The 20,676-nt window shown below is 44.6% G+C and overlaps 1 protein-coding gene across 1 annotated transcript in view; it reads right to left on the bottom strand.

The window, feature by feature from the left end:
• Positions 1-20,676, bottom strand: part of LOC139231614 (uncharacterized protein C4orf50-like) — a 110,288-nt gene that overhangs the window by 9,100 nt on the left and 80,512 nt on the right. The window contains exons 18-20 of the mRNA XM_070862521.1: positions 11,544-11,786; positions 6,396-6,843; positions 3,331-3,461 (exon numbers count right to left, since the gene is read on the bottom strand). Coding sequence (XP_070718622.1) covers positions 3,331-3,461; positions 6,396-6,843; positions 11,544-11,786 — 822 coding nt within the window. The remainder of the gene's footprint in view (positions 1-3,330; positions 3,462-6,395; positions 6,844-11,543; positions 11,787-20,676) is intronic.

The following is a 20,676-nucleotide window of genomic DNA, read 5'->3' as shown; positions in this document are numbered from 1 at the left end:
GCGGGATGTCTGCAAAAGTATTGATAAAACAGAGGTGAAAGGTTGTTGTAATTTTCAATGTTATCAGCGTGTTATTAACACTGTGCATCCAAGCATTCAATAACATGCAAAAACATATAGTGGGAGGCTACAGAACCCAAACTATTGGAAAGTTTGTCTGTAGACAAACATGGTTTCAGAAAATCTGCGTTGCAGTGCATCTTGGCATATGTGTGAGATTTGCCTGCCCCTGGGGGTGGATACATGTGATTTGTATTTCAGGAGGCTAAGAGTACAACACTGGTTTGCTTCACCCCACCCCACCCACACCCCCTCCCAACGAACCAGTCCAAAACTCCAGCAAAGAGTCTTGAGCTGGTGGGGAAAGGGTGTCCTCCCTTCCCCAGAAAAAAATCTCCCATAGCCCCAGTACAAAGAGGGGGCATCATAAAATATTTTTGGGGGAAGAGAAAAATTATTTTCTTTAAACCTTTGGCTATCCAAGCTGCGATCCGGGCCTGGACTCCCACCTGAAGCCCACTACCGGTATTTGGTTGGCCGGCACACCTGACCTCACCAGTCATGCCAGTGCCTACCGTGTAGCTGGCTCCTGAGTAGCCCCAGGCTATTCCCAACTCCATGCCCACCCTTACAGCGATAACCTTGTAATGGGTGGGCAAAGGCTCCACCCCCACAAGGCCATCCAGGAAACTTGGGCCAAGGTCGAGACCTGGATTATCCGGGTGCCGACTTATTTTCCAGCTGTTTTGTTGGACTCATGTTGAATTTGTAGCCTCTCAGTTTTAATTATGTTTGAAGGGAGTAAATAGTAAGTGAACCAGTATGCACCTTACTGTATATAACTTAATGAATTTTGTTTTTTTTAATATTATTTGAATTGCTACCGGTATCAGCATAAATGCAAGCACAGACCAGTTGGGCCGAATAGCCGGTTCCTATGTTGTAAGTTCTATGTAATTCTATGTAATGTAAATTTTTTGGTACATTGTTTTCTATTCAGTCCAGCACCTTTTTCTTGAGCTCTCCTACACTATGTATGGCTCCTTAGCTGAGAGGGTACTGGCAGGTTATCCAAGATTACCGCTGATGATGCATTGATAACTCTTGCTTCATTTCTGCTTATTACATTCATGAAAAACACATCAAAATGGGGGCAGAAAATCCTCCAATATCCCAGCCTAAATACCAGGATGCAGCCGTCTGTGACCTCCAGCACTGACCTTGCCAAAGTTCACGAGGTCAGGTAGAGGTCACTTAATTTAAATAAAGTAGACGCGGGCCTGAACCACTAGGGGGTGCCTGTCTGCCTGAGGAGGCTGCAGTGTGCCAGTTTCAGTGGGCCCCAACTCAGGTCTGGACCACCGGAGGGACTCCATATCAGCAAGTAGATATGCTTCTTTCATTTGGAGTATCAGACCACCAATGTCCCACCAGGCTCGAAACCTAGGAACTCCCATTCTGGGAAACCCTACCCTCAGCCAAAGTCCCTCCTATCCCGATAGACTTGTTTGGGCTGGGCAAAACCTTCTGTCATGAACAAGGCCCCATGGAAATTGTCAGTCCCAAGGCCCCATGGAGACTCCTGCCCGGTTTAAGGTGGGAGACTTTTAGCCTCATGATGTCACATTAATAAAATCTTTTATACACCGCAGTGATTTACAATGGGAAATAGCAATCATCACTCTATAAAAGTAATTTTAATAACTACAAGAGTTTTAATAATCTTTGAGGATCAAGTAACAGCTCCCCTCCAATGTCTCACTGTGTGACTGTGTCGTTCAGCATGCCACAGCATCATGGAAATAAACAGTGTGCCAGGTTGGATCCCCATCGGTGCCGAGTGAGAACAATTGTGCAACAAGTGTCATCCAGGCTTCCTACTCCTTGTTAGGATGTTAGGGTTACAGAACGAAGGCGAGTCGATGGAGTAAAGATATAGATCAACCATGAACTAACAGGCTGGAGGGGTTGAATAGCCTACTCCTATTCCTATGTTCCTGTACATTTCCATTCATCCCTATTGTAAAGTATGCAAATGCGGACGTCAGGTGAGGATAGTACTGGGATATTGCGATGCAGTCAGGAAACCCGGGAGAACAGGGTTTCCCTCAGGCCCTGTTCAATTTAATGGCAGGGCCTCATTAACATCTTTTTTAATCTGTTTCCCACTTGCAGCCAGCCAGATTTGGAGTCTGGCTGGCTGTCGGGCGGGTAGGCCTGGGGAACAGAGAGGAGGGAGGGAGAAATCGTTGGAGGAGGAGGGCCAGGATCTTCAGAGGTGGTGGAAGACTAGAATCATCGGCGGGCGTAGGGGGCCAGGAACATCAGGGGCAGGGGATGTCGGGCAATCAGAAGGCTGGGATCGGCGGGGGAAGTCGGAGACCAGTCGAGGGGAAGGGGAAGATCGGAGTGTGGGGGGGATCCATGGCCGGTTGGGGGGGGGGCGGGGGGAGGAAAGGTTGCGAAGCGGAGGTTGTGCAGGACAGATCGGAAAGGTGGTGGGGGGTGGGGGGGGGGGGGGGAGTCTGAATGGGGGATTGGCGAGGCAGGGCCGTTGGATCCAGTAGATATGTGGAGAGGCATTTACCTCCTGGATCCAGCAGTCCTTACCTTCCTTTAACTGGCAAATTCCCCAAGACCTGGGAAAACCACGCTCCCGGCCATAGTTACATTTAAAATGTTGAATCACCATGAGACACACTGCCTCATTAGAATATTTAAAGTGCCAAGCAGCCTCCTGGGAGCTGGTTGGCCGCGCCCCTATCCCGCTTCCGTTGGAGCCGGAAGTGGGAGTGTTGGGGACGGGATTCACATTTTGAGCACTTTAATCTCCCACCCGACCACAACCCACCTGATTTTTGGGGGTTAAAATTCCTCCCACGGCACTGGATATAAATTGTTCTTATTACGTAAAAGCAGGAAATTCCCACAAATGCAACAAAGAGTTGCCATACCTTGAACTGGAGTTAGGTTTTGTTTTAAATTGTCATATTTATAGGATTGATTATGTGATTATCACTAACTTAGCAGTTGTCTGGAATATGATATTTATTCCTTTTTCGGAAGTCAGACAGGAGAGTGCAAAAGTGGGTGAGCTCATCCCTCTAGCATTAGTATTACCAGACAGGTAAAAATACTGTTGTCATGAGCACTTGACCATACCACACCTCAAACCTGAGGCAAATCAATTATCCTTACTGACTTCAACGCACCTATACCTTCATTCTACCTTACTTAAAAAATAAAAGTCAAATCTCTTAAATTATATCTTCTATTCAGCAAATTATGAACAGTATCAAAATATTTTGTATAACTTAGATTCTAACGTACCCTGTAACCTTGAACAAACGTTCCATTGCTGCATCCCTTTCCATCCATAGAAGGCTTCTCCCAATCAATCATCAGGCCGTTCTGGCCAACCGTATCAATAATACGGGCTGAACCAACTGGAGCAGGGGGCTCTGGAGGAAAGAGATGCCAGTGTGATACATATGAATAAAACAAAAGCCCTTTCAAGCAAGAAACCATTTCTGTACTCGTTTGTCTGAAGGATATCAGAAAAATATCTTCGTACTTACTGACAATGACGACACATGTTTCTAGGTTGGGTCTGATGTGGTGTAGTAGAAACATAGAAACATAGAAAGTAGGTGCAGGAGTAGGCCATTCAGCCCTTCGAGCCTGCACCACCATTCAATATGATCATGGCTGATCATGCAACTTCAGTACCCCATTCCTGCTTTCTCTCCATACCCCTTGATCCCTTTAGCCGTAAGGGCCACATCTAACTCCCTTTTGAATATATCTAACGAACTGGCCTCAACAACTTTCTGTGGTAGAGAATTCCACAGGATCACAATTCTCTGAATGAAGAAGCTTCTCCTCATCTCGGTCCTAAATGGCTTACCCCTTATCCTTAGACTGTGACCCCTGGTTCTGGACTTCCCCAACATCGGGAACATTCTTCCTGCATCTAACCTGTCCAATCCCGTCAGAATTTTATACGTTTCTATGAGATCCCCTCTCATTCTTCTAAATTCTGAATATAAGCCTAGCCGATCCAATCTTTCCTCATATGTCAGTCCCGCCATCCCGGGAATCAGTCTGGTGAACCTTCGCTGCACTCCCTCAACAGCAAGAATGTCCTTCCTCAGATTAGGAGACCAAAACTGCACACAATATTCAAGGTGTGGCCTCACCAAGGCCCTGTACAACTGCAGTAAGACCTCCCTGCTCCTATACTCAAATCCTCTCGCTATGAAGGCCAACATGCCATTTGCCTTTTTCACTGCCTGCTATACCTGCAAGCCAACTTTCAATGACTGATTTGAAAGTCCAAATACACCACATCCACTGGTTCTCCCTTGTCCACTCGACTAGTTACATCCTCAAAAAATTCTAGAAGATTTGTCAAGCATGATTTCCCTTTCATAAATCCATGCTGACTTGTACCATGATGCCCAGGTCTCATTGCAACTCCCCTTTTCCTAATCTGTCACCATTCAGATAATATTCTGCCTTCCTGTTTTTGCCACCAAAGTGGATAACCTCACATTTATCTGCCATGCATTTGTCCACTCACCTAACCTGTCCAAGTCACCCTGCAGCCTCTTAGCATCCCCCTCACAGCTCACACCACCACCCAGCTTAGTGTCATCTGCAAACTTGGAGATTTACATTCAATTTTTTCATCTAAATCATTAATGTATATTGTAAATAGCTGGGGTCCCAGCACTGAACCTTGCGGTACCCCACTAGTCACTGCCTGCCATTCTGAAAAGGACCCGTTTATCCCGACTCTCTGCTTCTTGTCTGCCAACCAGTTCTCTATCTACGTCAATACATTACCCCCAATACCATGTGCTTTAATGTTGCACACTAATTTCTTGTGTGGGACCTTGTCAAAAGCCTTTTGAAAGTCCAAATACACCACATCCACTGGTTCTCCCTTGTCCACTCTACTAGTTATATCCTCAAAAAATTCTAGAAGATTTGGCAAGCATGATTTCCCTTTCATAAATCCATGCTGACTTGGACCGATCCTGTCACTGCTTTCCAAATGCGCTGCTATTACATCTTTAATAATTGATTCCAACATTTTCCCCACTACCGATGTTACACAAAAATCATTTTTTAAATGGGACCTCGCCCGTGCTCTCACAATACATTGTTAGCTCAGTTTATTTCCGGCACCATCTTATCTCATCAGCCGAAATAATAACCATGGGTCTGAATTGCCTTTGTTGTGTGGGGCCTATTTATTTAAATGCGCAGTCCCTTGTGAGCAGCCTGCGATGTACCTTGCAGATTACTGCACGGCCCCACATGCACGCACGCAGCTTAGAGGGAACGCTGGTCTGATGTAAACTTTCTCACATGCAGAGATTGCACTGGCTGGTGCCCTCTAGCACTGACCCTGCTAGGATTTGTTGGATCAGCAGTGAGGCACCTAACTTACACAGGGCTGGAGATTGTTGTGCCATTATGGACACTCCTCCAGCACCATGCATCTGTACATTCCTGCATCTGCCTACCATGGGCATGGGGTTGCCTAGCTCAGCCCACCCCCCCTCGTCCTCCACTGTTCAAAGGGGCTAATCCAATGTTAATAAACGTATCTTTATTTCAAGGAACCGGACTGCCTCCCTAACCTGGACCATCCTTCCCCCAGGCGGGACATAATTACATCCATCTGGAGGTCACCATGATATATCCCTCTCGGCGTACCAGCCTCCAGTAATAAGCTGAGTTACTACTGAGCTGGAGAAATGGAAACTCCAAGCATAGGAACCCCCAGCCCTGACTAGACTATCTTGCCGTTACAGTCCTGCTTAGGGAAGGACAGGGATTCTAACCCTGATACGGCCAACAGGGAAATCCTGGAATTGGCAGGGATCGGGCATAACTGTGTCCCTCCTTTTTTCCAGAGTTATGGTTAAGGACATTTTGGGACATACTCCTGAAGAGGTCCCTGTGCATAAAATGCTAATAATATACTCAATTAATTACATATTAATACACTCATTTACGTAACAATTTGCCCTTATAATATAGCAAAAGCTCCTGAATTTTTGCTTGTGATCTGAGTGATTGATTGATCCATGGTCACGGTGTTACCATAAGACAGGAGATAGAACTCAAAGACCTTTGGGCATTGACAACCTCGCATACTCAAGGCTGCCATTTGGAGAATCAAAATGGGAACATTGTAAATCCCTTTAAGGACCTGCTGCTGACTCAATGTAAATGAGTCATGGAAGTGCCTGGTGGATATTGTTCTTATAGTTTGGGGAAGCAGAAAGAGTGTTAACTTATCAAACTATTTATCAAAAATCACATTTATTCAGGAAGAAGGAATTTCTTTAATAAAACATTGAAAGCAATAAATATTTTACGCAGCTTATAATTGATGTGTGCTATCTTTAATACTCTCCCTTCCTGTATATCAGCTACTGCTGTGTGCTTGAGGCTGCGCCCTTTAAGATTTGATGCCAATATATCTGATAGATTGCTTCTTGCTGTCATTGCTAGAAGTGTGCTACTTGTACTTTCGCCAGAGCTCAATATACTTTTTAGGTCACCTGCATCGTTGTATGCCTGGCCATAGGGGATCTCATTGCAGTCCTCTAGGCTACAGTGAAATTGCTCAGCACATTTAGATAGACGCTGTTGCTTCTGTCCCTCTCCTGTTGTTTGCCCACGAGCCTCAGTGTCTGAGTGTTCCAATTCATTGTGCAATCTTGATGCAAAAGGCTGAGATGCATCTCCGTAGCTTAGACAAGGAGTTGACAGTGAACTGTGACATGCTTCCGAATTGGGTTCAGATGTCACAGAAGAGGTTACCTACAGAGATAAAATGATTAAAGTATCAATCTTAAATCCTGCATTAAATCATCAACTAAGGAACTTCTTAAAGATTCCAGCAACAAGACACTAGGATAATAGAAACGGTTGCATAGTGGTTATGCTACTGGACTAATCCAGAGGCCTGGACTAATGATCTGGTGACACGAGTTCAAACCCTATCATGGCAGCTGGGGAATTTAAATTCAGTAAATTAAATTCAGTTAACTAAAAACATCTGGAATTTAAAAAACTAGTATCAGTAATGGTGACCATGAAACTACCAGATTGATGTTAAAAACCTATCTGGTTCACTAATGTCCTTTAGGGAAGGAAATCTGCTGTCCTTTCCTGGTCTGGCCTATATGTGACTCCAGACCCACAGCAATGTGGTTGACTCTTAACTGCCCTCTGAAATGGTCCAACAAGCCACTCAGTTGCAACAAATCGCTACAAATAACAGCGATACAAGAAGGTGGCTCAGCACCAACTTCTTACCGGCAATTATAGATGAGCAATAAATGCTGGCCTTGCCAGTGATGCCCACATCCCATGATTGAATAAATAAAAGCATGAAAATATTGTGTATTTTGAGATACAGTTTAAAGATAATTTGTATTGACATTGATTACAACAATTAACAATGCCTCCTGTGCCTCAAGAAACCTTGTCAGACGGAAATGGGAGCAATACTTACCTTCCTCCAAGCAGCATATTGGCCCAAGCATCATTTTACCAGTCACGTTAACTTCTTCAGCCCTTTTGCTGTGTGCGATTGGTCAGCCTCCAGCAAGGGACTTTATTCATCCAATGCAGGTATTGTCTCATCTTTACCCTTTGACATCTTGAACAACTCTAACTCCTCCTCATCGCCACCAATCGTCTCCTCTAAGCTCCTTGCACCTCACCCTCCATTCTCACCTCAAGCACTAGATGCGAATAGCCTTTATTGTGTCCAAAACTGAGGCCATCTGTATATCTTGTTTCTGCTACTTTCAACTCCTTCTATGTCCAGCTTGTGAAAGGCAGCCACACCCCCTGGCTTCAACTAACCAAGCCTCTTCTATTTCCTCACGCCACACTTTGTCTTCATCAAATTCTTCACATCTACAAAACCTACAAATTGTGCCAGCTTCTGTCCTCCCAACTTGCCTTCCTCAATCCCATGTTCACCGATATTATCAACCTAACCCAATCCTTTGATATCCAGTTCAACATTACAGTTACCACCCCACTAGTTCCCAAGCTTTCTGTGTGGCCTTATTTCTAAGCTTTTTTTTTTCTCCAAAGCTCTGAAACAAGTTGCTGCATCACATAGACTCTTGCCACTTCCAAGACTCCCATTCAAGACTTCCCATCCTGCCCACAGCATCAAGACTGCTGTGGTCAAAGTGACAAACAACATGTGGTGTGATTGTAACTGTGGCTTTCTGTCTCTGCTCATCTTCTGTGACCTCTCTCTGCTGCTTGTTGATCACTCTATACTCCTCCAAAGGCCATGGAGTAATTTAAACTGGAGGACAATGATCTTATAATGAACCCTCTGAGGCACAGGAAGCCAATGCAGCTTGGCAAGAACAGTGATGATGATGGGGGAGGGGAGAGGAGTAGACATGAGCTGTATTGTTCAAGATAAGTTGTCGTTTATGGAGGCAGGGAAGCCAGCAGTGAGAGAATTTGAGAAGTCAAGTGTTGAGGTAAAACCATGGACCAGGGCTTGTGTCCACCTTTCTACAAAGTGCTCCCAGCTTTTGTCCTCTATGTAAAGAACCTTGTGTAAATGTAAGTTGTTGTTGTCTTGCACACATTGTTTTATTTAATTCCATCGGCATGTAACACTTACAATTGCTGCTGTGATAAGGAATGCCATTGTTATTTGTGGCATTCTGTGCTTTGTTTAAATGCAGCACTTCAAAAAGTTAACAATGGCTAAAAGCTATAGTAATCATCTCTTGTGTATCTAAATGTAAATATCGAGCATCTCAAAAGTTTTCTTCATTTTAAAATGAAGATTACCATGGATGCCAAATATTTAAACAAAGTATTGCTGTCTCAGCCTGATGGTAGTTGTAAACTGCTCCAGGTTGGAAGTTGCACAATTCCAATTAAAGCACAATGTTTTCAACCACTGCCCACAGGTTTATGCTCCAAAATAGAGCGGCTGGAAATCTAGGGTACGATGGAAAATTATGACCAATGAATCTGCAATTTCCCCACCTATTTCTTTTAGTACCCTGAGGTGGAAACCATTGGATCCTGGAGATTTCTATACCTTAAGTCCCATTATTTTTCCCATTACCATTTCTTTACTTATATTAAATCAGCTTCTCTACTTGACTTATTTTTAGGTTCCCTTGTGGAGAAACTGATTGGATGTAATATAAGTGGTATTTCACCTTCTTCCTGTACTGTGAATAGATAAAAACAACAACACCATACATTTATATAGTGCCTTTAATATAGTAAAATGTCCCAGGGCACTTCACATGAGCGTAATTGGACAAAAAAAATTGACACCAAGCCAAAGGAGGAGACATTAAGACAGGTGACCATAGAAGTAGGTTTAAGGAGTGTCTTATTGAAGAGGAGAGAGTTGGAGAGGTTTAGGGAAGAAATTGCAGAGCTTAGGGCCTAGACAGCTGAAGACCAGGCTGCCAATAGTGGGGTACGGGGAAGCGCAAGAGACCAGAAATGGAGAAATGCAGAGCTCGCCGAGGGTTGTAGGGCTGGAGGAGACGAGAGAGATAGGAACGAGTGAGGCCATGGAGAGACTTGAACACAAGAAAGAGGATTTTAAAATCAAGGTTTTCTGGGACCGGGAACTAATGCAGGTCAGCAAGCACATGGGTAATGGATGAATGGGACTTGGTGCAAGTTAGGATACTGGCAACAGAGATTTAGATGAGCTCAAATTTATGAATAGTGGAAGATAGGAGGCTGGCCAGAAAAACTTTGGAATAGTCAATTTTGGAGGTAAGAAAAACATGGATGAGGCAAGGGCACAGACAGGCCATATTACGGAGGTGGGGGAGGTCTCAGTGATGGAGAGGATATGGGGTCGGAAGCTCAGCTCAGCGTCAAACAGGACTCGGAGGTTGCAAATAGTCTAGTTCAGCTTGAGACAGTGGCCAGGGAGGGGGGTGCAACCAGTGGCTGGGGAACAGAGTTTGTGGTGGGATCAAAGACAATGGCTTCAGTCTTACCAATGTTTAATTGCAAATACAAAGTATTCATTTAACATTATAGTCCCAGCTGCATCTGTCTTTAATGGGCCCACTCTCTTTCCCTTAATATATTTATAACCTTTACTGTTAGCTTTGATAGCCCTTGTGTGTGTGTTTTTCATATTCCTTTTTTGTACCTCTTTACTTTCTTTGTATCCCTTTGCTGTGTTTTATAGCTCTCCTCTGTCCACAGGATTTCCAATTTCCCTTCCTTTTGTGTAAACCTTTTCTTTCAGCTTGATGCTGTCTCCTATTTATTGACCATGGTTGCATAACTGTGCAAGTGGAGCTTTTGCCTTTCAGGAATATGCACTGGTTTTGTATTGTGAACAATTGTGTGTCGGTTAGCCCACTAACAGTTCAGCAAAATTTTCTGTATTCAATTTATTTCTCATCACTTCGAAATTGGCCGTACTTAAATATCAAACGTGGTTTGCGGCTCTCCCTTCCCCATCTCAAACTGAATTTCAACTTCAGTCACATTATGGTTACTATTTGCAAATTGTTCCCTTATTGTCAGACTGCAAATTAATTCTGGATCGTCTCTCATCACTAATCTGGCACAGCCTGTTCCCTTGCCAGTTCTAAAAAAGAAGTATTTTCTTCCAAAGGTTACTTAAATACAAAAGTAGGACACATATCTTTGAGCCCATGCACTGGAGCGAACAAAATGACAGCTGCAGCATCTCGGACGATCAATATCTTTGCATCTTCTCTAAAGTAGCATTAGTGAGCTGCTGTTCTTCATGTTGGTGATTTGATGGTGGTACTATTTCTAATCTCCTATGTTGTCTCAGGTTGCCGCAGGGAGCGAGGTGGGATGTGAGAGGAGTATCCAATAATTCCTCCATCTAGCCGAGCCAGAGCTCAGGCCCCAAAGGGGGGGGGGTGGGGAGAGTAGGGAAGTGCATCGGAGAAACACACAAACCTTAAGGCCAAATGCAGCCATACCCCGACTGCTGCTGCATCTGAGTCAGATAATTCAGCACAGACCAGGAGTCAAAGCCGGGACTGTCTGGTCTGTACGAGATCAGCTGGTGTCCGTACTCACTCGGACACTGGCACAGCTACTAATACATTTTTATAATGTTATAATTAGGTAAGTGGAGTCACGAAATAATTCAAATATAATTAAACAATTAAAAAGATCGAAATCTGGGCTTCACGAGTGGTTAACCTCCCACTGATATTCGTGTGCCCAGGTTGGCAGGCTTGTGGTGCTGCAGGTTGGCGCTCCTATGCATGATGGCACAGAGTGGCAGGATGCAGATCTGCAATTTTCCTGTCTGACATAGGCACATGGTCATCACATAAACAGAGACACCAAACCGAGTCCGGGAATTTCCCCAGCGAGCGAAAGGGAGGGAAAATCAAAGTTCGAGTCTCCCAAATCACATTTATGGTCAGTTTTTAAATCTCTAAGCATGATTCCGTATTTTTGCAAAATAAAAATGCTTTCATTTGAGATTTACTGACCTGGTAATTGTTGCTGTGCGTGTGCTGGAGTTGTTGGTACAATGTCATAATCCTCTCTGGGCTGCTCAGCCTGGGACTTGGATTAGGCTTGCTCTGAGTTGTGTGCGGATAATGGATGCTATCTGCCTCCTCCACAAACCGTGCTGGAACCAACCCCATCTCCCCGTTCACTTCAGCATGGTACATTCCATGGCTGTCTGCATCCCCGGTGACACGCACTACATCCCCAACAGAAAGAGGCAGCTAAATGGGAGAAAAAGAGTCAACGTGTGACGGCATTCTCATTTTCAAGGTCACTGTTACATTAATTAAAATGTATTCAATCCTTCAGTGTCTGACTGAGGTTACATTTTATTAAGACATCAAAGGTGTAGTAGGTACTGTATATGGTCGCATCTGTTATTTCCTTTTGCAGGAACAGTGCCCCTTAAAATTGCCTGAAGGGTTGCCTTCAAGATTCATAAGAGAAATACCCTCTACATTCTCTGAAGGTACCCATTCATTATAGAGTTTAACCATTGAGCTGAGTGCTAGGAAGTGAATAGTTAATACAGATTTCTAAACATTGAATACATGATTTGAAGTAATTAGGTTATAAATGTATTATCCCTGGCTCAGGCCCAGGGAAAGAGCACTTAGTGGAGATGTTGTTGATTTTGGGCAATAATGCCCAAAGTCAAAATTACCTCCGGTGAGACCTAGGGCTCAATTTTCCCCAGTGATTTGCACCGTTTTCTTTGAGCAGGCTGCTTTTTTTGGCCAAAGTTAAAAAAAATCCCCAGTTTCCCCAATCAATTTGCACCGGCGTAACTCAGTTAGTTACGATTTATTTTAGGTACGTTTTTTTTTCCAGCCAAAGTGGGTGTAACCTACCACCCGTGACAATTCTGGCAATTGAGGGAAGTTTGGCCAGCTGAGAGTTACTCCAGTTCTGCTTAGGCCAGCATATGTGGCCTCTCCAGAAAAACCTGTTGGAGAGTTAAAGAAATCGGTGCAGGTAAGGAAATCACCGCAGGCAAGTGCAGCAGATTCCTGGACAGCAGCAGCAGGAAAGGTAAGAGAGGGGGAGAGAGAGGTGGTGGGTGTGGGGGGAGAGAAACATTGGGGGGGGGGGGGGAAAAGGGTGGGGGGAAGCCTTTCGGGTGTAGTTAGGTGCGGGGACCGGGAGGGAGGAAGCCATTCGGCCAGGGCTAACAGCGGGGGACCGGGACTGGTAAGGTACTCAGGGCCAGGGTCGGACGGGGAAACAGACCAGCAAGCCCTTCAGCCAGGGTCGGGCAGGAGAGTGAACCAGCAAGGCACTCAGGCCTGGGGGGGGCGGAGGGGGGGAGGGGTTACTGGACCAGCAAGGCACTCGGGCCAGGGTCAGGCAGGGTAACGGACCGGCAAGCCCTTCAGCCAGGGCTAGGGACGGGGGAGCGGGACCAGCAAGGCACTCGGGCCTGGGGGGCCGTGGGGGAGTTGGAGCTGGACCAGTACCGGCAAGGGGCTCGGGGTGGGCTAAGCAAGCAGACTGGCAAGTCCTTGGGCCAGAGCTAGGAGCGGGGAACGGGTCAGGCTTTAATAATTGGAGAGGCAAGTTGCTGCAATATATATTAATGTGTTTTTAAGTTGATGCAGTATGTTTTAATGTGTTGGCAGCTAGCTGTATGTTTCACTTTGCAGCCTCAGCTCGCATTGTATGCCCGGTTACCATGGCAACCCGATCTTTTTGGCGTTGATCAAGGCACCACCCCCAAAATTAAAGGACAGGTTAGGCCACGCCAAAATGAAGAAATCCAACGGGGAAACTTAGAACCTTTTTTTTGGCGTACTTGGACCCCAAAAAACGGCCTAACTCTTCAAGTACGCCAAAAATAAGCTTTGGGGAAAATTGAGCCCATAAATAGGTCACGACCCCTCATACTTGTGTTGTCCTTTTGCTAAAAGCAAAGGGATTGACAGGGTAGATACTGAGAGGTTGTTTCCCCTGACTGGAGTGTTTAGAGCTAGGGGGCACAGTCTCAGGATAAGGGGTAGGCCATTTAAGACCGAGCTGAGGAGGAATTTCTTCACTCAGAGGTTTGTGAATCTTTGGAATTCTCTGCACCAGAGGGTTGTGGATGCTGAGTCTCTGAATATATGTGAGATAGACAGATTTTTGGACTCTAGGGGAATCAAGAGATACAGAGATCGAGTGGGAAAGTAGAGTTGAGGTCGATGATCAGCCATGATCTTATTGAATGGCAGAACAGGCTCGAGGTTACGTGTCTCCTACTCCTGCTCCTATTTCTTATGTTCTTAAGGCTGTAAGGTAAAGTGACGAGGAGGGGAGGCTGTAAAAGTAGAACTGCCCTATGTGAAGATCCATATTTCAATACTAGCTTGTTAGAGATGATTGACACAAAAAGGGATGAGCCATTCTGACACATGGGCCATGAAGAAGCAGAGTTTTTCTTTGTTTTTGATAGAAGCATCAGTATTTTTTAGTCTCGGTGTGTTAATCGGAAGACGATTTCTATTTCCTCTATTCTTTTTTTGTAAGAACTTTTACCTCGAAGGTGTAATAGGTGAAGCCACACTTTGAGTATTGTGTACAGTTTTGGTCTCCTAATCTGAGGAAGGACATTCTTGCTATTGAGGGAGTGCAGCGAAGGTTCACCAGACTGCTTCCCGGAATGGCAGGACTGACATATGAAGAAAGACTGGATCGACTAGGCTTATATTCATTGGAATTTAGAAGAATGAGAGGGGATCTCATAGAAATATATAAAATTCTGACGGGATTGGACAGGTTAGATGCAGGAAGAATGTTCCCGATGATGGGGAAGTCCAGAATCAGGGGTCACAGTCTAAAGATAAGGGGTAAGCCATATAGGACCGAGATGAGAAGAAACTTCTTCACACAGAGAATTGTGAACCTGTGGAATTCTCTACCACAGAAAGTTGTTGAGGCCAGTTCGTTAGATATATTCAAAAGGGAGTTAGATGTGGCCCTTGCAGCTAAAGGGATCAATGGGTATGGAGAGAAAGCAGGAATGGGTACTGAAGTTGCATGATCAGCCATGATCATATTGAATGGTGGTGCAGGCTCGAAGGGCTGAATAACATACTCCTGCACCTATTTTCTATGCTTCTATATATGCTTACCGCTACTAGGTACCTTTAAGGACAGAGTGTCAGGGGTTAGGAGCTGAATTGTGGCTATAGTAGCCATTACAGGCAGAGCTAAGTATGTCATTTAACGTGAGTAATGTGTGATCAAGAAAGGTGAGAGGGAAGCTGATTCAGATATCTTCACCTCTGTGTACCTCAGAACTGAATAACTAGGTGAAACAAAGAACTCTGCCACAAAGGGGTTCATCGACTCAACACTGCAGAAGCTAACACCTGCATTCCAGGGAAGGAAGGAGATTGACGCAATCATGTCGTTTGTGAGGTTGAGGTTGTGTAAGCTCTGAACATTGTTCATCACAAACGTAGATTTGATAGACTGGCTATCAAAGCTATGAACTTATTAGCTAACTAAGGAATTACTCAAAGTAATCTCACCAATTTATAAGCTCAGACTCTGATCATTGCTATAGTTAATACTCAGCATCCATTATGCTGCTGTATAGTGATACACTGAATGACCTGTGTAACCTTTGGTACTCATTTTGTTAAGTCACTCTGTCCATTAATGATTTGCTACTCATCTGCTAAGTAACTGATTATATTTACGCATATCTATTGAGCTTTCATTTATCCAACTTTAGCTTTAAGTTGTGATTTGTAACCAATCAATAGTGTTTAGTGCATGGCTTGTGATCAGACTTCTTTAATGATTTGACAAGAAAGCGTTCATTTATTCACAACAGTTTGAGGGTAACTTAATCGAGGGCTAGCAAATTAAATTAATTTTGATCCAAACTGGTTAGTGTAAGACGGTTTAGTTAGTTGAGTCAGGATCATTTACCCCTGGCCCATGCTGGCAAGTAAAACTCCAGATAGTTCCTTAGTAAGAAGTTAAAGGAGGGAATTAAGAATTTGTCTGGTTCCTCGGCATATATTTGACAGAATACCAAATCCCAGCTTTCTTACGTCTTTAACATCACTTAATTTTTTCATAAAGCTTAAAGCTCATCCAAGCTTACTGGGAAGAGATTAATAGATTTTTGGATACTAAGGGAATTAAGGTGGAGCTGAGGTAGAAGATCAGCCATGATCTTATTGACTGGCAGAGCAGGCTTGAAGGACCAAATGGCCTACTCCTGCTCCTATTTCTTATGCATTTATGTTCTGATGAAGGCTCTTCTTCTAACTCATCTTACTCCTGGAAAGAATACAAGAGAAAAAAAATTACAGTCTGATTGGCAATCCCTCGCTCACCTCGAGGTTGCACCCTAACTCTCAGTCTAGCACAACGTTTTGTGTCTCTCTTTATTTTATCAATACTAGAATGGTCACCCAAACTTTCCTCCTGTCTTTGTCCTAAGCTTTAGATACGCCTGCTACAGGTGCACTCCCTCCTCCCTACATCGTCATTGAGTTGAAATCAAGAGTCAGCCTTCTACTCGAGCTCACTCTCATCCAGGATGTCAAACCTGGAATTCTTTACCTCAGTCTTCCTTTCGTTCTCTGAGATTTAAAACATAATCTTGGTGCCAATTGTCATCACTTCCTGATTTAGTTCTCTACTCTCTTCTCCTTCCCATTTTCAGCTGTGGCTCAGTGGGTAGCACACTCGCTTCTGAGTCAGAAGGTTGTGGGTTCAAGTCCCACTCCAGAAACTTGAGCCCAAAAATCTAAGCTGACGCTCCAGTGCAGTGCTGAGGGAGCGCTGCACTGTCGGAGGTGCCGTCTTTCATATGAGACGTTAAACCGAGGTCCCATTTGCTCTCTCAGGTGGATGTAAAAGATCCCATGACACTATTTTGAAAAAGAGCAGGTGAGTTATCCCCGGTGTCCTGGCCAATATTTATCCCTCAATCACGATGACAAAAAACAGATTATCTGGTCATTCATCATCATCATAGGCAGTCCCTCGGAATTCACCTGAAGTGAGTTCTTTGGTGGCTGAACAGTCCAATACGAGAGCCACAGACTCTGTCACAGGTGGGCCAGATAGTCGTTGAGGGAAGGGGTGGGTGGGACTGGTTTGCCACATGCTCTTTCCGTGTCTGCGCTTGTTTTCTGCATGCTCTCGGCGTTGAGACTCAAGATGCTCAGTGCCCGCTCGGATGCTCTTCCTCCATTTAGGGCGGTCTTGGGCCAGGGACTCCCAGGTGTCAGTGGGGACGTTGCACTTTATCAGGGAGGCTTTGAGGGTGTCCTTGTAGCGTTTCCGCTGCCCACCTTTGGCTCGTTTGCCATGAAGGAATCCGAGTAGAGCACTTGCTTTGGGAGTCTTGTGTATGGCATGCGGACTATGTGGCCTGCCCAGTGGAGCTGATCGAGTGTGGTCAATGCTTCAATGTTGGGGATGTTAGCCTGAATGAGGACGCTGATGTTGGTGCGCCTGTCTTCCCAGGGGATTTGTAGGATCTTGCGGAGACATCGTTGGTGATATTTCTCCAGCAACTTGAGGTGTCTACTGTACATGGTCCATGTCGCTGAGCCATACAGGAGGGCAGGTATTACTACAGCCCTGTAAACCATGAGCTTGGTGGCAGTTTTGAGGGCCTGGTCTTTAAACACTCTTTTCCTCAGGCAGCCAAAGGCTGCACTGGCGCACTGGAGGCGGTGTTGTATCTCGTCATCGATGCTCTTGTTGATAAGAGGCTCTCGAGATATGGGAAGTGGTCCACGGTGTCCAGAGCCGCGCGCTGGATCGTGATGACTGGGAGGCTGTGCGGTGAGGACAGGCTGGTGGAGGACCTTTGTCTTATGGATGTTTAGCGTAAGTCCCATGCTTTCGTACGCCTCAGTAAATACGTCGACTATGTCCTGGAGTGCAGCCTCTGTATGTGCGCAGACGCAGGCATCGTACGTGTACTTTAGCTCGATGACAGAGGTTGGGGTGGTCTTGGACCTGGCCTGGAGACAGCGCAGGTTGAACAGGTTCCCACTGGTTCTGTAGTTTAGTTATCACATTGCTGTTTGTGGGAGCTTGCTGTGCGCTAAATTAGCTGCCGCATTTCTTTCATTACAACAGTGCCTATACTCCAAAAGTACTTAATTGGCTGTAAAGCACTTTGAGACATCCAGTGGTCGTGAAAGGCTCTATATAAATGCAAATTTTTCTTTCTTACTATATTTTTGCTGGTCTCCTGTACTATAGGACTTGACCCTTCATTTAAGTTTCTCAATTTTTTTTTTTTAAATGCACCAAACTGGTGACAATAGTGTTGAATCTTTTGTTATACTTGTTCATAGATTGATTTACCCTGTGCCGTGAAATCAATCTATGTACAATCTTAACAAGAATATCCCGAAACCTGTGCCACAGTATGTTAGACCTCCAAAAGATGGCGCCACCGTGTGGCAGGACATAGCTTTACAACCACAATTCCCACATAGTCAGCTTCTGATTTCAGAGGTGCTGTCCTAAGAAGGGAACTGAACAAAGATTGGATGCTTCCCCTGAGGGAAGGAGAGAAAATTTAGATGGAGGATCACCTCAAGGAATTTTTTTATACAACACTTTGAAACAGTGACCAAGGTCTGGCTGCAGATGGCGTCCACCCACTCAATCAAGAGTGATGCATGGCACAGAGTCAGTTCCAGAAAATGGAAGGGAAAAAACACTGGACAGCAAAAGATAAGTTGCCCACTGAATGAAATCCTAAATTATTCTTGATTATGACAGCGATCGGGAAATCCAGAATTCTCATGAAGATTCAGGTCCAGGAGCCATAACCTCCGTCCTCTTCCCTATTCAGGACCAATTGGATAGCGGCACGGGGTGCATCTTTACTACACCATCAATCCTCGTGCTTATCTGAGCTGTGCTGCCACATCATGTAAAGCCTTTGCATTGTAAATGTACATCAAAAGGGAATTCGCTCAAGACTTCCCAAATTTCACTTAAGACACTTTATAATTATTAGAAAGGGGCCTTTCATTCCATTAGTATCTGGGCTGGTTTTAACTCCAATTCCCAGAAGTGAAAGGACAGCTTCTAATGCACTGTTCCCAAGCGCATAATTAGTTTGATACCATAGAAGATAGTCACGTGATAAGACAACCATCTGCTTTGATGAATGCCTGTCTTTAATCTGATTGACCTCTCTACCAAGGATTCATCACACACCACCTTGTTTCATTATTGATGATCTTGAGAAGATTGATAACCAATACTGTTTAAGTGTAAGTGCTGTATACAATATAATGTTGTTTCATTTGGCTTTTTACTCATATTTACATCATTGATATAGCCCATAGGAAGAGAAAGAGAATCATCACAGTAAAGTTAAAAAAAATACACTACTGAGGGCTAAGTAACTCGCCTAACTTGCATAGAAAAAAAGACTTGGATTTATATAGCACCTTTCATGACCACCGGACATCTCAAAGCGCTTTACAGCCAATGAAGTACTTCTGGGATGTAGTCACTGTTGTACACAGCAAGCGCCCACAAAGAGCAATGTGATAATGACCAGATAATTTGTTTTTCAGTGATGTTGATTGAGGGATAAATATTGGCTAACACACTAGGAATAATTCCCCTGTTTTTCTTCAAAATAATGCCATGGGATCTTTTACATCCACAAGACTGCACCTCCAACAGTGCAGCACTCCCTCAGCACTGCACTCCCTCAGCACTGCACTAGAGTGTCAGCGTAGATTTATGTGCTCAAGTCCCTGGAGTGGGACTTGCACCCACAACCTTCTGACTCAGAGACAGGAGCGCTACCCACTGAGCCACAGCTGACATTATACTGATATCAATTGTTATCCTTTACTGCTGGTCACCTAAACATCTGGCCCCAAGCGGCGGTTATTATGAAGAAGAAGAGGGAGGTGATAAAAAAAAAAAACCTGTAAGTTATAACAAGTGTTGCTGTACAAAGATTATGTTCAGGTCCCAGAATTTACCGACTATCGAGTCACCCAGTCATACGTGTGGTGACTTTTATAGTTTTCAACCTCTTTATTTTTAAAGAAGGAGTATTTTCCCTCAGAGGAGTAAGGAAATACATGAGCTTGGATGATGTGGAATCGGTATGGGTGGAGCTACGGAATACCAAGGGGCAGAAAACGCTAGTGGGAGTTGTGTACAGACCTCCAAACAGTAGTAGTGATGTTGGGGAGGGCATCAAACAGGAAATTAGGGTTGCATGCAATACAGGTGCAGCAGTTATCATGGGTGACTTTAATATGCATATAGATTGGGCTAACCAAACTGGAAACAATACGGTGGAGGAGGGTTTCCTGGAGTGCATAAGGGATGGTTTTCTAGACCAATATGTCGAGGAACCAACTAGGGGGGAGGCCATCTTAGACTGGGTGTTGTGTAATGAGAGAGGATTAATTAGCAATCTCGTTGTGCGAGGCCCCTTGGGGAAGAGTGACCATAATATGATGGAATTCTGCTTTAGGATGGAGAATGAAACAGTTAATTAAGAGACCATAGTCCAGAACTTAAAGAAGGGTAACTTTGAAGGTATGAGGCGTGAATTGGCTAGGATAGATTGGTGAATGATACTTAAGGGGTTGACAGTGGATGGGCAATGGCAGACATTTAGAGACCGCATGGATGAACTACAACAATTGTACACCCCTGTCTGCCGCAAAAATAAAAAAGGGAAGGTGGCTCAACCGTGGTTATCAAGGGAAATCAGGGATAGTATTAAAGCCAAGGAAGAGGCATACAAATTGGCCAGAAATAGCAGTGAACCCGGGGACTGGGAGAAATTTAGAACTCAGCAGAGGAGGACAAAGGGTTTGATTAGGGCAGGGAAAATAGAGTACGAGAGGAAGCTTGCAGGGAACATTGAAGTGGACTGCAAAAGCTTCTATAGATATGTAAAGAGAAAAAGGTTAGTAAAGACAAACGTAGGTCCCCTGCAGTCAGAATCAGGGGAAGTCATAACTGGGAGCAAAGAAATGGCAGACCAATTGAACAAGTACTTTGGTTCGGTATTTACTAAGGAGGACACAAACAACCTTGGTTGGCATGCAGGTGCAGCAGGCGGTTAAGAAAGCAAATGGCATGTTGGCCTTCATAGCA

Source organism: Pristiophorus japonicus, chromosome 2, assembly GCF_044704955.1.
Source record: "Pristiophorus japonicus isolate sPriJap1 chromosome 2, sPriJap1.hap1, whole genome shotgun sequence".
Taxonomy (NCBI): Eukaryota; Metazoa; Chordata; class Chondrichthyes; family Pristiophoridae; genus Pristiophorus; species Pristiophorus japonicus.
This window is presented reverse-complemented; position numbering and strand designations above follow the sequence as displayed.